At 33.9% G+C, this 16,906-nt stretch overlaps 1 protein-coding gene across 3 annotated transcripts in view; it reads right to left on the minus strand.

Moving 5' to 3' along the window:
- ROCK1 (Rho associated coiled-coil containing protein kinase 1) overlaps nt 1–16,906 on the minus strand; it is a 129,538-nt gene that overhangs the window by 33,750 nt on the left and 78,882 nt on the right. For all 3 annotated transcript variants that reach the window (XR_010021481.1, XM_063076855.1, XM_063076854.1), the window contains exons 14-16: nt 9,342–9,477; nt 8,433–8,524; nt 8,087–8,333 (exon numbers count right to left, since the gene is read on the minus strand). Coding sequence is in view for 2 of the 3 variants with exons in the window: in XM_063076855.1 (XP_062932925.1) it covers nt 8,087–8,333; nt 8,433–8,524; nt 9,342–9,477 (475 nt within the window). In the remaining variant the exon portion in view is untranslated. The remainder of the gene's footprint in view (nt 1–8,086; nt 8,334–8,432; nt 8,525–9,341; nt 9,478–16,906) is intronic.

The raw sequence follows: 16,906 nt of genomic DNA on the forward strand, positions 1-16,906 counted from the left end.
TGTTCAGTGTGACCATTAAAATAAAAAAACCAAAACAAACTGTATTAAATTTCCTGATCAGATAGAATTTATTAAGTGTTTCCTGGTAGCATACACAATAAACACAATATACAATAATACGAATGTTATCTCTAATTGGATATCACGTAATGCATATTCCTTACTTTATAAGTACTCAAAATGATGAAGCCTGAGCTTGGGCTAGAAATCAGATCCAAGTCCTTAGTAAGTGTTCTTTTCTATCATGTTAAAGGTGAGACACTTCAGTTAATTAAGGAAAGTATTTATTAGGTGCCATACACCAGACACTCTGCAGTGTTTAGTAAAATTACTCTTAAACTTAATGGAGCCAAAGTCCATTTTTATAGTAAAGTGAATTTTTAAAAATTCAAGTTCTCTAATAAAGCTTAGTTTTAACTTATCCAAGGCTCATGCCATGCAATGTTAGCAACTCATATATTTAGTAACTGTCTCTTCATTAAAACATTCATTAATCTTATAGGTTTTAATGAATATATATTTAGCAAACACAAATTTGTAGAATATAACTTAAATGAATATAATTATATTGTCTAGTTCATAGGCAATAATCTATTTTCATATTTTGTGATTCAAAGTGGCCTAGGATTTGATGAAGGACCCTGAAGAACCAGGAAAAATTTGGTACTACTCAAAGTACAGTTTTACGTACCGTATTTACCTAAGCTTCAAATGTACTCTTCCTGCCTCCCATATTTTAGTGTTTGTAAAGTGGTTCTTTAATGAACAAATGAATATTAAATCTTTGGCACTGATAATGCTTGTCTGCTAGGTCATTTTAGAATCTAGAGAACAATGAAATAAATAATTTACACTCACCTGTGATAAAGATATTATGTTTGTGCTGGAGTGTGGTCATGTAGGAGAAAGAAATGTTAGCCAGTTTCTTTCAAATGGTTTAGCAAAAATACAAAGTGTGTGTGCGTGTGTGTGTATGGAAAGAGAGAAAGCAAATGAGCCAAGATGTTCAAATGTTGAAGTACTATTTAAAAAAATGCTTCCTCCTATATTTATAATAAATACGTTTTAAAACCTGTACAAAGATAGCAAATTCAGATTAAGCTTTGAATTTTTCATGTAGAAGAAGCTTATTACAAACCAATTCCTAAGAAGGCAAGGTGATGAAAATATATGGGTTGAATCCATTAAAGATTACTAACAACCATATGAAAAATACATTAAATAAAATACAATTTATTTTCCTCATTTATTCTACCTAAAAAGACATACTAGAAATAAACTATAACTTGTCTGTGCAATGCCCCAAAGCAAAGAAGCTTCATTAAAAAAATACACAAACATAGTGGAAGGAATAAGAACCAAGATATTAGATATCTTAACCTAAAGTGGATTAAGAAAATAAAGCTTCTAAAGCTAATAGGGATAATATTTTCATAATCTAATCAAAGATTTCTTCCATAGGCCACACTAAACATAGCACTAACCGTAAAAGAAAAAAACAAACTGCACTATATAGGAAAATATAATAGCCAATAAACATATGAAAAGTTGCTCAATCTTAGATGTAAGGGAAATGTCTACTAATCCACAAGGAAATACCATTACACACCAACAGAACAGCTACATTAGGACTGACAATATTCAGTGAGGATGTGTGTTGTCTCTGATGAGGATGTGGAGTAACTAGAATTCTCATATACTGTGAGTGAAAGTAAACTGTGCAGCCACACCTTGAAATACCTGGAAGTATTTACTAAGTGTAAATATACATATATCCTCTGACTCTTCCACTCCTAGGTATACACCTAACAGGAAGCACATGTGAGATTACTAGAAAAATGTGTAAGAAAGTTCATATCAGGACTATTCAAAATAGCCCCCAAATAGAAATAATTAGAAAATCCATTCTCTACAGAATGATTGATAAATAAATCGCAGTGGTCATACATAGTAAATGGAATACTATGAATATAAGCAAGAAGAAAGAACAAGCTACTGCCATGTACAACAATAGATGAAACTCACAAACACAAGTGAAATAAACTAGAAACAAAGGAGTGTTTACTGCATGATTCCATTTATAAAAATTTTAAAAATAAGCAAAACTAATTTATGATGTTAGAACACAGGACAGTGATTATTTTGGGGAAAGGAGGATAGTGACTGAGAGGAAGCCCAAGGGACTTCTGGGTTGCTGGTCTTGTTCGGTTTCATGATCTGGATTCTTATTATGTGGTTGTGTTCGTGTTGTGAAAATTCTTACAGATGCATATGAGTATTTTTAATTTACTGTATTTTAATATGTGCAATATGATAAGTTTCAGCAAAAAAAAACACCTCACTTATATTTAATTATGTTAAAATCTCCAGGTAAAATATGAAATCTACAGAAAGGCATAAATGTGAGGCCCACCAACACTGTACAAAAATAAAAAATAAGTGAATGGGTGAGATATAATAGGAAAATACATGTTAAGAAAAAAATCTCAAGGTCAGACACATTTACTATCACTTATAATATAAATTCTAATCTACCAAAAAGATATAGAAGTCATTAAAACCTTACACACCAAAAAACATTGCATTAAAAACATACAAAGCAGGGTTTTTATGAAATACCCACAGCTAACATCATACTCCATGAACAATTCAAAAAGAAAATTTTTAAAATTTCATTTACAAGAGCATCCGGAAGAATAAAATGCCTAGGAATAAATTTAACCCAGGAGGTGTAAGACTTATACACTAGAAACTAAAAAACATTGTTGAAATAAGTTTAAAAGGCCTAAATAAATGGAAATATATCCTGCATTCATAGATTGGAAGACTTAACATTAAGATAGAAATACTACCCAAAGATTCAATGCAATTGCTATCAAAATTGCAAAAGTCTTTTTTGCAGAAACAGAAAAGCTAATCCTCAAATTCATATGTAATTGCAAAGAGCCTTGAATAGCTAAAACAGTACTGAAGAAGAGTAACAAAGTTGGAAAGGGCTCAAATTTTCAGATATCAAAACTTGCTAAAAAGCTACAGTGATTGAAAAACAGTGTGGTACTAGCATAAAGATAAACAAACGGACCAACGAAATAGAATTGAGAACCCCAAAATAAACACATACATATATGGCCAACTGATTTTCAACAAGGATGCCAAGCCCATTTAAAGAGGAAAAAAAAGTTTCTTCAACAAATGTTGCTGGGACAACTGGGTATCAGATGCTCAACATCATTAGTCATTAGGAAAATGAAAATCAAAACCACAGTGAGACACCACTTCATAGCCACTAGGGTTGCTATAACTGAAAAAAGGAAAATATTAAACGTTGGCAAGAATGTGGAGAAACAGGAATCCTCATGCATTGCTGGTGGCAATGTAAAACGGTGCTGCCATTGTGGAAAAGTTTGGATGTTCCTCAAAAGTTAACCACAGAATTACCATGTGATCCAGCAATTATACTCCTAAATACACATCCAAAAGAACTGGGGCTAACTGGTTAGCTTACTTGGTTAGAGTATGGTGCTGAGAACACCAAAGTCCAGGGTTCGATCTCATACTGGACAGCCATCAAAAATAATAATAAAAAAAAGAACTGAAAGCAGACACTCCAACAAAGACTTGTATACAAATGTTTACAGCAATGCTATTCACAATACCAAAAGGTGGAAACAACCCCAAACATCCATCAATAGATGAATGGCTAAGCAAAATGTGGTACATACATACCACAGAATATTAGTCAGAAATGAATGAAGTACTGATACATGCTACAATATGGACGAACCTTAAAAACATTACACTAAGTAAAAGAAGCCTGACACAAAAAGTCACATACTGTATGATGCCATTTATATGAAATATCCAGAATAGGTAAATTCAGAGACAGGGAGATTGGTGGTTGCCAGGGGCTACCTGGAGGGGGACACAGGGAGGAACAATTTAATAGGTACATGGTTTTCTCTTAGGGTAATGAAGATGTTTTGGAACCAGATAGAGGTAGTTGTACAACATTTTGAATGTATGAAACGACACTGAACTATACACTCTTACAGGATTATGTTTTGTTATATAAGTTTCACCTCAAAAATGTAGATAAAAGCTGTTAGAAATACAAAGGGGCTATGTGAAAAAAAAAAAAACACATGCAATCACAGTGGGAATTTTAAAACACGTTTCAATTTGACAGATTAAAAAGACAAAGAATAAATGGAATCTTAGTGAACTGACAGATTAGATTAGAAAATTGTTTTCCTTCCAAAAAACAAACCCAAAAAGATTTTAAGTAAAAAAAAACCTGCGCAATTTTCAAATGCCCATTTAACAGTTAAAAAACAAAACAAAAATGCATTATAAATTAAGCCAGAAAAAACTTATTTAAAAAAATCCAAAACGTAGAAACCTTGTAATAGTTTCTGATCATAATACAAAAAATTAGAAACTACAATAAAAATAATTATTTCCTATCTTTGTCCATTAAAATGACTTACAAATAATTGACCAACCCAATACGAGTGAGTACCCACAGCACCCAGATTATAGTTCCTAAATGTCACATGCCAGAAAAAGGAACTAGAGTTCCTTGAAAAACGGGTAATGCCAGGTCTCAGACAGAAATTGATCCTGTAAAATCTATGCACACCAAAAAAGCAAGGATGCTATCTATCTATACAAGGCTACCAGCTTAGTGTCTAAACTTGAAGACATTCCCACTAGCCTCAAGTGAACATCAATTAAAAAACTGCAATGAATTAACAAACATTAAATATATTAAAATTAATGAGTTCATGAATATATTTTTAAAATTCACTGGTCACATTTGGAGAATGCTGGGGAAATAACTCACTGTTCTGAAAACTGACACAAGAAAGAATCAAGAATTTAACCTGACTCTTTTTTATAAGCTGCATCTTAAGGTAACAATATAATTGATGAGAAAAAAAATCTCTTTATAGTAGTATTCTAGTTAATGAATGAAGGAGACATGATAAAAATAGATGATCATCACTGCAAACTCCTAAAGAAAAAAAATCTAGGCAATGTTCATAAATGGCTGCTAACATCACAAAAAAAGATAGCCAGACTTTATGTACCTCCTGGTGACTAAATAATACTACTTACAAGTATTCTTACAAAAGGCCTACCTGAAACAGATCAAACCTCTAGACCTAACTCAGTTTAAAGTACTGCAGGGGATAGAGCAACACGTTAAATGACACCAGCAGATGAAATGAGCAAAATTCACAATAAGATAACCATAGGATAAAAAACTTGGTTTCTTCAACCAGGCAATAACAAAAACAAAGAACAAAAAAGAGTGAAGTGGCATATAGGTTAAGAGTCCTTATCTTTAAGAGATATTAAAATATTTATAAATTAAATAATGCCTGATATTTGATTCAAAATAATTCAGCGTCAAAGGATTGGGGAGGTGGAGATAGATAATGAAACAGGAAGCTGGATGATGGGTACACAGGGGGATCATTATAGTATTCTAATTTGGTATATGTCTGAAATTTTCTAAAATAGAAGTTAAAGAAATGAACCACACAATAATTTTAAAAAGACTTTTAAAAATGGTTAATTTTTTAAATTTATTTTTTTTCATTGTACATGTTTGTGGGGTATAGTTTGTTGTTTCAATATATGCATGTATTATATAATGATCTAATTCTATCACCTAAACAAAAAAAATTTTGTGTGTGTATTTTTTTTTGGCAGCCCGCCAGTATGGGGATCCAAACCTTTGACCTTGGTGTTAAAAATGGTTAATTTTGAAAATTTGTCTTTTTGCATTTCAATCTAAAGAATCATAAACCTACTAGATGGAAAGTTTATCATTTCAATTAGATTTTTCATTCCTCCATGACATTTTGACCTTTGCCCATTCATTTTTGTTAAGCCTCTATGGCCTGACTTTTGGAAGCTTACCTTCTCTATAATGTACGTTACTGTTACAGGCGTTGGCAATTCAGACCCTCAGACTGTTTCTGTACAGACCTGAAGCTAAGAATTTTTTTAAGAGTTATGCAAAGTAAAAACAAAGAATATCTAACAGAGTGGGCTGCAAAGCCTAAAATATTTACTATTTAATTATATTTGGGAAATTATTTCTCATACTTCATGAAGAAGATTCTGCCCACTAGTTTACATAGAAGACATTCAATTAGGGAATAACAATTAGGACTCTGCTAAAAGCCCAACATCCCACACTAAAAGAAATTTATACTTGAGGATCTGAAAGTTCTTAAGGACCATAAAGGATTAATGTAAAAATTATTATTATTATTTTTTTACCACGTGCACTTTTATATGTACATCGAAGCTCACGTAAGCTGTGTGCATTTTTTTAGTGTGCGTGAGCTTTGATTCACATTTAAGTTTAAAACAAAACAAAAGAAGCACTGAAACATGACAAAACGATTAACAATATTTCATGCTATAAATTTTCCTTAACTAACTGATGTCTAAAAAACAGATTCAGTTAAAAACCACTGTTGATTAGCACATGGATAATGGTCTCTGCCTTGGAAATAAGCAGTTCAAAGCTCAGTCACATAAAGATCACAGACTTAAAAGAATTTTAGAATTGGAAGAATTTATAGAGGTAAACTACTCTAATCTCCTTGGTTTACAGATAAAGAAGGAAGATGAAGGGACTTTCACACAGCTAATAAACTACATAAAAGGGCCTAAAAAAGCAATTTAAGGAAGTCAAGTATGAGGCTTTCCTAATATTTATAAAGAGGTTACTTTCTTGGTTATATTCAGATCTATTTTAATCCTGGTCCCTGAGAAATAAGATTGCACAACACTCCTCAGCTAAGAACCAATGGGAGATCCTAATTTCCACTTCCACAGTCACAAAAACTGACCTTGACCTCTCTCCACAGAATTATAGCTAATCATCAAGCCCCATGAGACCCCCAAACTATGTTCCCATTTGTTACTAAAGTTAAAGTGTCCCCTCCCCCTCATTTTTTCATGAGAGATCAGGCAACTTGCATACATATCTGTTTTGATTAGGTAGCACGAATGCTGTTCCTAATAGGAATAGAAAATAGAAAAATATGTGAAGTGGGCAAAGCCAGGCATCTTTTTGAAAACAAACTAAATTTTACTAACATTTTAAAATTGTTCCTTTATTCACTGTTAGTTATACTCAATCTTTTGCCTTTTAGATTCACAAGGATGGCTGTATCTTAGTCTTTAACTTCCCAAGTATCTAATTCTTTGTAATGGGATTCTATTTCTACAACTGAGTTTCTACCTTTAATGCATGAGGAATTACCAGGTTTTAAAAGTGATTATTCTTTTTGCCTGGATTAGTCTCACTTTGATAATAAGACCTTTATGAACTACACAAGTTTTTAAATTAAGTTTTCAGTTAACTTGGCTGTAAAATCGGAAAATATCTACATTACCTACCTCACAGGGGTGCCTGTGAGAGTGAAGCAATTACAATGTGATACAAATGTAGGCATTATCCTGAAAGAGAAAGAACGCTAACAATTTCTGGTTTCACCAAAGTCATTTTCTTTATGAGGGTAATATGAGCAAAAATATATTAACCTTTTACTTAAAAACGGTTAAGATGGTAAATTTTATGTTAGAGTTTTTTATCACAATAAAAAATTTTAAAAATTAGCTTCTATTAACAGATGAATGGATAAACAAAATGTGGTATATACAGACAATATAATTTATTCAGCCTTAAAAAGAAAAGAAATTCTGATATGTGCTAGAACATGGATAACCTTGAAGACATTACGCTAAGTGAAATTAAGACAGACACAAAAGAACAAACATCATGTAATTCCAATTACACGAGGAACCTAGAGGAGTTAAGTTCATAGATACAGACAGTAGAATGGTTAGCCAGGGGGCAGCTGGGAGAAGAGAACGGAGTTATGTTTAATAGATACAGAGTTTCAGTTTGGGATGATGAAAAAGTCCTGGAGTTGGACAGTGGAGGTGGCTGCATAACAGTGTGAATGTATTTAATGCCACTGAACTGTAAACTTAAAAATGGTTAAAATGGTAAATTTTATGATACACATATCTTACCACAATAAGAAAAAAACATTACCTTGAAGGTCTCCAATCATCTCAGAATCATGACCTCTATCTCTTCGTTCAGCTTCTAATGCAGCTTGCAACTGATAATAATCCTTATCTGTTTGTGACTTGGAATTCTCTAAAATTCTATTTCTCTCCTGTAATTCTCTGTTCAGGGACTCCAGTTGACTGATTGACTTGCTCATCTCTGTGTGACTCTTCCTTAATCTTACAGCTGTGTCTGATTCTGTCCTAAGTAAATCATTGGCTTCTTCTAGCTATTTAAAAGAGAGCAAAACAGGTTTTTGACCAAATATAATAAAACTTATTTTAATTAACTATAACTTTAAAAAAGGAACCTCATTTGAAAAACTTACCTGTTTCTGTAATTGTGCCAGCTTCTCATTAGCAAGTTGTGAATTCTGACTTACTTTCTTTAAGTCTTCCAACTGATCCTTTAATGTAGAAACTAGAAAATAAAAGAATAAAATGTAGAAATTACAAAGTTTTTTTAGAGGAAGTACATAAATCCCTTAAAAAAGATGACATTTAGTCTTAGGCTATAATAGTCAGCTACATTAGATCCACTTCCTCTCCCAAAGCCAAATTCCGTCTTGGCAGTACTTACATTTTAAGATCACCAAAAAGTGGAGCATCATTTTATAACAGAGTGTAAAACAGATTTGTTTCTACAGTTATAATATCTCAAATTATTTTATTAGCTTAAGATCCACCTATTAGATAATATTATAAAGTTAGTTTTAATATTATTTATTTTTGAACAGTACAATTACTTCAATAGTTCAGTATTTATAAAATGGTATAACATTCAAAAGGTATAACATTATACCGAATGGTAGATAGTGTAGAATGAGTCCTCTTCCCTCCACATTGTCTCCTGGTCCCTCTGTGTCTCTCTCAACTGACTCTCCTGCCCAGCAACAACTATTACTAGCTCTTCCATATCCTTCCTAAGGTAGTCTATGTGTCAATACCCTAATACATAGAAACAAACATATTACATACATGCGTTTTCACATGCATATCTATATATAAACACATACATATTTAATTTAAGCATATATAGACAAGCACTCTTGTTTTAAACCAATCTGTATTTACTTTGCCATTTTTAAAAAATGCTACAATGACTAGCTCATGAGGTGTCTTAGGATTGTGGCTTCACAAATATATCGTGGACACTAAATTTAAGGACAATCTCAAGGACAAAGACCTAAGGACAGTGTTAGAAATTTCAGTATTTCTCAAAAGTACTAACAATTTACCTTCATTTTCTACATTTCTCCTCTTCTCATTTTCCTGTTCAGCTTTTCTTTGGTACTCATTAATTCTATGCTGTAGCAACATTTTCTCCTTCTCAATTTGAGACACTGTCGATTCTAGATTTTTTCTTTGATTCCCCTGAAATTATAATGACAAAGTTACCATTACAATTAATACTCCTTGTCATTTATTCGAGGGAGTACTTTGTTCTTTAAAAAAACGAAACAAAACAAAAAAACCGCAGACAAAACTTAAGATGGATTTTTTGATTGAAAATCAAATAGTACGTCCTCTGAACAATGACGATTTTCTAATAATAGAAGTAGTCTGCAGTGAGACTCTCCTTATTTGAACTAGATATGCAATATTTTCAGGGACTTTTGAATTCATGAATTTAAAACACAATCCTATGAATTATACATTTTCAGATTGAAAGCCGCTTAAAGATGATCCCATTATATTATATTACCAATATTTTGGTTTACTTACAATCCTAAATTTAAGAAATGAAATATGAAAGCATCAGATAATAATTACATATCTGGTAATTAAGAGATGCAAAGCTCAAATGGTTTCAAATGGTAAAGAATGTGCAGTGAAGTCACCACAGTCCTTCTATGTCTCCCTTAATCTTTTTTCTGTCGAAACAACTTGTTTTTCTTTTCTGAGATATTCTACATAACTATCTAAATGTGTATTAAAAAGTAATCAAGGAAATATTTATGAAAAAGACACTATAGGTGACAGGAGAGTTAAAGTAAAAAAATCCAAATTTTCACAACTTAAAAAAATGTACCTTCTCTTTCCGAGTTACCACTACCAGTATATCTTATTTTTGATGCTTCATTTTTTATCTTCGAGGCCCCATATAGGGGAAACCTGTTTCATAGTGTGTGTTTTTCTGGACTTTCCCATCTTTAAGCAAAAACCACTTCTTAAGTAAGATGCTCTCAGAAAGATTTGTAAATTTGTCATGGATTGTCCAAGTCTTTCCAATTCCAAGATTTTATTCTTTTAGTTAATTTAAAAAAATTTTTTTTTTTTTTTTAAAGATGACCGGTAAGGGGATCTTAACCCTTGACTTGGTGTTGTCAGCACCACGCTCACCCAGTGAGCGAACCGGCCATCCGTATATGGGATCCGAACCCGGGGCCTTGGTGTTATCAGCACCGCACTCTCCCAAGTGAGCCACGGGCCGGCCCTAATTTTTAAAATTTTAAATAATTATACATTCACAGAAAGTTGCTAAGATAGTACAAAGAGGTCCCATGTACCCTTCAACTCAGTTTCCCCCAATAGTTACAGTCTATATAACAATAGTACGATAACAAAATCAGGAAACTGACATTGGTGTCAAGTGGGTATAGTTCTTTGTCACTTCATCGCATGTAGATTCACGTAAGCACCACCACAAATCAAGATACAGAACTGTTCCATCACCATAAAAATCTCCTTCCAGCCACTACTTATAGCCACACTTATCTCCCTTCTCTCACCACCCACACTCCTGGATCAATGGTCCTCCTTGTCTATAATTTTGTCTTTTTGAGAATGTTATACAAACGGAATCATAAAGTATATGACTTTTAGAGACTGGCTGTTTTCACTCAACATAAGCCTTTGAAATCCATCTGAATGGTAATGTGTATCAATAGTTCATTCCTTCTTGTTGCTGAGTAGTATCCCATGATATAGATATACCAAAGTTTGTTTAATCATTCACCCACTGTGGACATCTTGGTTGTTTTCAGTTTTGGGCTATTACAAATAAAGCTGCTATGAACATTACAGGTTTTTGAAAGGATTTAAGTTTTCATTTTTCTGGGATAAATGCCCAAGAGTACAAGTGCTGGGTCACATAGTAGTTGCAGGCTGTTTTTTTAAGAAATGGCCAGTTTTGCAGAATGTCTGTACCATTTTACATCCCCATCTGCAATGCACAAGTGACCCAGTTTCTCCACATCCTTGCCAGTTTTGGTACTGACACAATTTAAAAATTTACTTTGTCCAATTGTTACAGAATATTTCATGGTATAATTTTAATTTGCATTTTCCAGAAGTCTAATATGTGAACATCTTTTCATGTGCTTGTCATCCACATTGCCTCTTTTGGTGAAATGAATGTTCATGTCTTCTGCCAATTTTCATTTTAGATTATTTGCTAATTGTTAAGCCTGTGTGAGTTCTTTAAATATTCTAGATATGAATTCTGTGTGAAATACATAGTTTGTAAATATTTATTTCTCACTCTGTGCCCATTTTTTATTCAGTTATTTGTCTTTCCACTATTGAGTTGTAGGAATTTCTTATACATTTTGAATATTAACTCCTTTTCAGATAATGGTTTGCAAATATTTTCTCCCATTTTTTTCTCACACCATACCTTGTCATTTCTTCCTCTTAACGGAATCTTTCATAGAGCAAATGCTGTTAGTTTTGATTTAGTTCAATTTATTTGGTTTTCCTTATATGGATTACGTTTGTGCTATCATGTCTAAGAACTCTTCACCAAGTTGTAGGTCCCAAAGATTTTCCCCAGTTCTTTTCCTAAAAGTTTTATGCTTTTATATTTACATTTAAACCTATGAACCATTTTGAGTTAATTTTCACATAAGGTGTGAGTCATGTTGAGGTTCAGATTTTGGCCTATGGATATCTAATTGCCGCAGTATCATTTGTTGAAAAGACTATCTACCCTTCTTACACTGAATTGCTTTTGCTCCTTTGTCAAAAATATGTTGGCTATAATCGTATGGAGATATTTTTGTGTTCTTTATTCTCTTCCATTGATCTATATATCTATCCTTCAGTCAGTACTGTGTGGTCTTAAGTACTTTATATATATATATATATATTTTTTTTTTTTTTTAAATTAATTAATTTATTTTTTTTACATAAACCATATCATCTGCACAAAATATCTGGACAGTTTTATTCCTTCTTTTCTGATCTGTGTGCTTTTTATTTCCTCTTTGACATATGGATTATTTAGAGGTGTGTTGTTTGCTTTCTATGTGTGTGCAGATTTTCCTGCCATCTTTCTGTTATTCATTCTAGTTTGATTACATTTTGGTCAGAAAACACTCTGCAAGATTTCAATTTTTTTTTTTAATGTGTTTTTTTTTTTGTTTTGTCGTTTTTTTTTTTTCGTGACCGGCACTCAGCCAGTGAGTGCACCGGTCAGTCCTATATAGGATCCGAACCCGCGGCGGGAGCATCGCCGCGCTCCCAGCGCAGCACTCTACCAAGTGCGCCACGGGCTCGGCCCTAATGTGTTTGTTTTATAGCTCAGGATGTCATCTATCTTGGCATGTGTTCCTTCAGTGCTTGAAAAGAATGTGTATGCTGCTATTGCTGGGTATAGGGTTCTACAAATGTTGAATAGATCCTGTTGGTTGATAGTGTGATTGCATTCTACATATTTGCTGATTCTCTGTCTGGAGATGGGTATTGAAGTCTCTAACAATAATTGTGGATTTGTCCTTTTCTCCTTTCAGTTTTATCACTTTTGCTTCATAAATTTTGTAGCTCTATTGTTTGGTGTATACACATTTAGTATTGCTATCTTTTCTAGCTGGACTGACTCTTTTATCATCATGCAGTGTTTTACTCTGCCCTGGTAATTTTCTTTGTCCTAAAGTCTACTTTAGGGGCCGAGCCAGTGGCGCACTCGGGAGAGTGCTGCGCTGGGAGCTCAGCGACGCTCCCGCCGCGGGTTCGGATCCTATATAGGAATGGCCGGTGCACTCACTGGCTGAGTGCCGGTCACAAAAAAGACAAAAAAAAAAAAGTCTACTTTAGGAAGCCAAACCCGCCTGTAACCAGGCATGCTGCCACTGCCCCAGGCCCCTCCACGGTCCTGAGGCATAATGCCAGGGGAAACCAAACCTGCCCGCAACTAGGTAAAGAACATAGCAAAAACACCATATCCACCCACCATAGCCACTGCAATTACCAGGGCTGCTGCAAAAGTGGTTTGTCACCATAGCAGTAGTCACAGCCACCATGCAGGTGGCCTGCCAGACACTTGAATGCACTGATACAAGGAGAGTCTCCAGCAGAGACCCCCCCCCCCAAAAAAGAGGACATCTCTCTACACAAAGCACACTCCAACACTCCAGAGTAACAGAAGAAGCATCTACTCCATGATAATAGGAGACCTGAACATACCTCTCTGAGCACTGGACAGATCATCTAGGCAACAAATTAACAGAGAAACAGTTAATCTATCAGAAGAGAACAAATCTATGGTTGTTAGTGGGGGGAGGGGTGGTTGGAGAGCAATTGGATAAGGGGCATAAAGAATAAGTATGATTTGTTGTAATGAATATGTGAATAAAAAATAAAATAAAAATAAATTCTAAAAAATAAAGTCTACTTTATTTGGTATTAATATTGCCACTGCTGCTTTTTTTTAAATGTTTGCATGATATATCTTTTTCCACCCTTTTACTTTCAATTTGCCTATATTGTTATATTTGAAGAGTCTCTTGCAGATGGCATATAAGTAGGGGATTTTTAAAAAATTCTACTCTTACAACCTCTTTTAATTGGTATTCGATTTAATTTACATTTAATGAAATTATTGTGTTAGGATTAAATCTCACTTTTATTTTTGTTTGATCTCGTTTCTCCATTTTCTCTTTCCTGCCTTTCTGTGGATTACTTGAACATTTTTTAGAATTCTTTTTTTCTTTATGGTGTTTTTGATGTTTAAAGGATGTTTATATCTCTTTGTATAGATAGCTTTTTCAGTGGCTGCTCTAGGTAATACACACATATATATATATAGCTTATATATATATAGCTTATATATATATATTATATATATTATAATATATATATAATATAATATAATATATATATTATATATATTATAATATATAATATAATATATATATTATATTATATTATATTATATATATATATATATAGCTTATCACGGTCTACTGGTGTTCAAATCTTACCAGTTCAATAAAAGTGCAAAAACCTTACATCTCTTTATGTCCAATTATACTCCTGTTTAGCAGTCTTATATATTTCCTCTACATACAAGGAAAACCATATCAGACAGCATTATAATTTCTGCTTCAACTGTCGAACATAAAAAAAAAAAAATCAAGAGGAGAAGAAAGATATACTGTATTTACCCGTATTTTACTCTTTGTAGTTCTTTCTTTTTTCCTGATAATTCCAGACTCCTTCTTTTATTACTTCCTTTCTATTTAAAGAATTTTCTTTAGTAATTATTTTAGGTATGCTGGTGACATAATCTCTTAGTTCTCCCCCATCTGAGAATGCTGTGATTTTCTTTTCATTTGAGAAGGATGTTTTCATTTAACATAGCATTCTGGGTTGACAGATTTTTTTCTTCAGCACTTGAAAAATGTTGTGCCACTTCTTTCTGGCCTCCATGGTTTCTGATGAGAAATCTGCTATCATTTGCTATCTTCCTGTCTAGGTAAGGTGTCTCTTTCTATATTTAAGATTTCTTCTTTGTCAGTTTTCAAAAGTCTGACTATTGTATCTTGGTGTGGATATCTTTGAGTTTATCCTTTCTATGGTTTGTTAAGCTTCCTATGGGTTTATGTCTTTTGTTTGTAGGTTCATGTTTTTTGCCAGATTTGTGGAATTTTCAGCCATTCTTTCTTCCCACCCCCTTTCTCCACTCCATCAGTAATTCCAATGACACAAATGTTAGAATTTTATTGTTCTACAGGTCACTGAGGCTCTGCCACTTTTTTTGCAAATACTTTCTCTATTGATCAGACTGGGTAATTTCTATTGTTCTATCCTCAAGTTCTCTACTTTTTTCCTCTGCTGCTGAGACTGTCCATTGAGATTTTTATTTCAGTTACTGTAATTTTTGGTTGGTTCTATTTTACATCATCTACAACTTTACTATGACTTTCTATTTCTTTGCTAAGACTTTCTATTTTTTCATTTGCTTCAACTATGTTTGTAGTTGGCTCAATGAAACCTATTTGTGAGGGTTCCTTTAAGTCTTTGTCTGATAATTCTAACATCTGTGTCATCTCAGTGTTGGCCTCTGTTTATTGTCTTTTCTCATTCAAGTTGAGATTTGCTTCTTCTGATTACGATGAGTAATTTTCTATTCAAACCTGGACATTTTTGGCATTACTTTTAATATTCTGGATCTTATTTAAATCTTGTTTTAGAAAGCTTCCTCTGTCACTGTTCTGATGGGACTGAGTGGTGCTGCCTCATTTCTGTGAGACAGAGGTAGAAGTCCAGGTTTTCCACTCAGCCTCTGTTGACACCTAAGGTGGGGAGACAGCAGATCCTCATTACTGCTGGATGGAAGTGGGAGTTCTGGCACCCCAGTAGGCCTCCACTGATTATACCATGGTGCTGGTGGAGGACCTTATTACTGTTCCTATGTGGCCTACACAACAGGCATCACATTGGGAGGAAGCTCGTTGTTTTCACTGGTTAAGACTCTGACTTCTTCTGCCACCACCCCAACAGGGAGTGGGAGAGGTGACTCTTTACTGCCAAGGTGGAAGTGGAAGTCTAGACTCCCCACATGGCCTCCACTACACTGTCTGGGGAGAGGGGTGAGGTTTGTTACTGCCCAGCAGAGATGAAAATCCTTTTACTGGGCCTTCTTTGACACCACTTTGAGGGCTGGGGTATATTACAGCATGGCGAAGGTGGAAGTCTTGGCTTCCCACTCAGGCTTTGTTGGTGGGGGTGTGGCTACATTTTTTCTGTGATGTTTGCACCAGAGCAGTGATTATGCAAGTTTCCTGACTCACTAGCCTGCCCCTTTCTTGGCCCTTAAGCTAGGGAAAGGAGCTTTTCTTGTGACTTTTTTTGTCTTTGCTTCTTCGTGTCTCCAGGTGCGGGCTTCTCTAGTCTAGTATATTCAGCAAAAAGAAAACCTAGAGCATCAGTCCTATGTCATTTCTCAGGACCCAAGTATCCCAGCTGGTCTGCCTTTTTCTATCTACCTTTCAGAATCTTTTTACATTTGTTATATTTTTAATGTCTATGGTTCTTAGTTGCATTTAGTGGGAGAAACAGGAAAAAGTTCTTTTACTCCATCTCCCAGAAGTGGGACTATTCTAATTTTATAATTAAGACTTCCCTCTCTATCCCAAATTTGGAAAGATGAATAACTTAAATCTAACACACTAAATTTAATCTATGTTCTAAAAATGAAATAAAAAGTGGAGGATATGTAAAAAGGTTTCCTTAAACACTCAGAATTAAATATACAGTGCTGAGGCTAGGTATGTATTGACCAATGGCAAGTTGGTAAAATGTTATCTAAATCTTCACAGATGACTGTATCCAAAGCTACAAATGAAAGATAACAAACTCCTGACAGATACCATTCCTTAAGAAAAGAAAAAATTAAGACAGGATGAAAACCACAAGAGAGATTAAGTCTACAAGGGAAAAAGGAAATAATACATCAGGAAGACTAGAGAGAGAGTATATCTTTTCAGAGGACTCTTCATACACACAGTAGAGAGATATTTACAAGTTGAGTAAGAGGAATAAAACTGTATTAAATATTTGCAAACACCTAAACCATAAA

Source organism: Cynocephalus volans, chromosome 13 (genome assembly GCF_027409185.1).
Source record: "Cynocephalus volans isolate mCynVol1 chromosome 13, mCynVol1.pri, whole genome shotgun sequence".
NCBI lineage: Eukaryota > Metazoa > Chordata > Mammalia > Dermoptera > Cynocephalidae > Cynocephalus > Cynocephalus volans.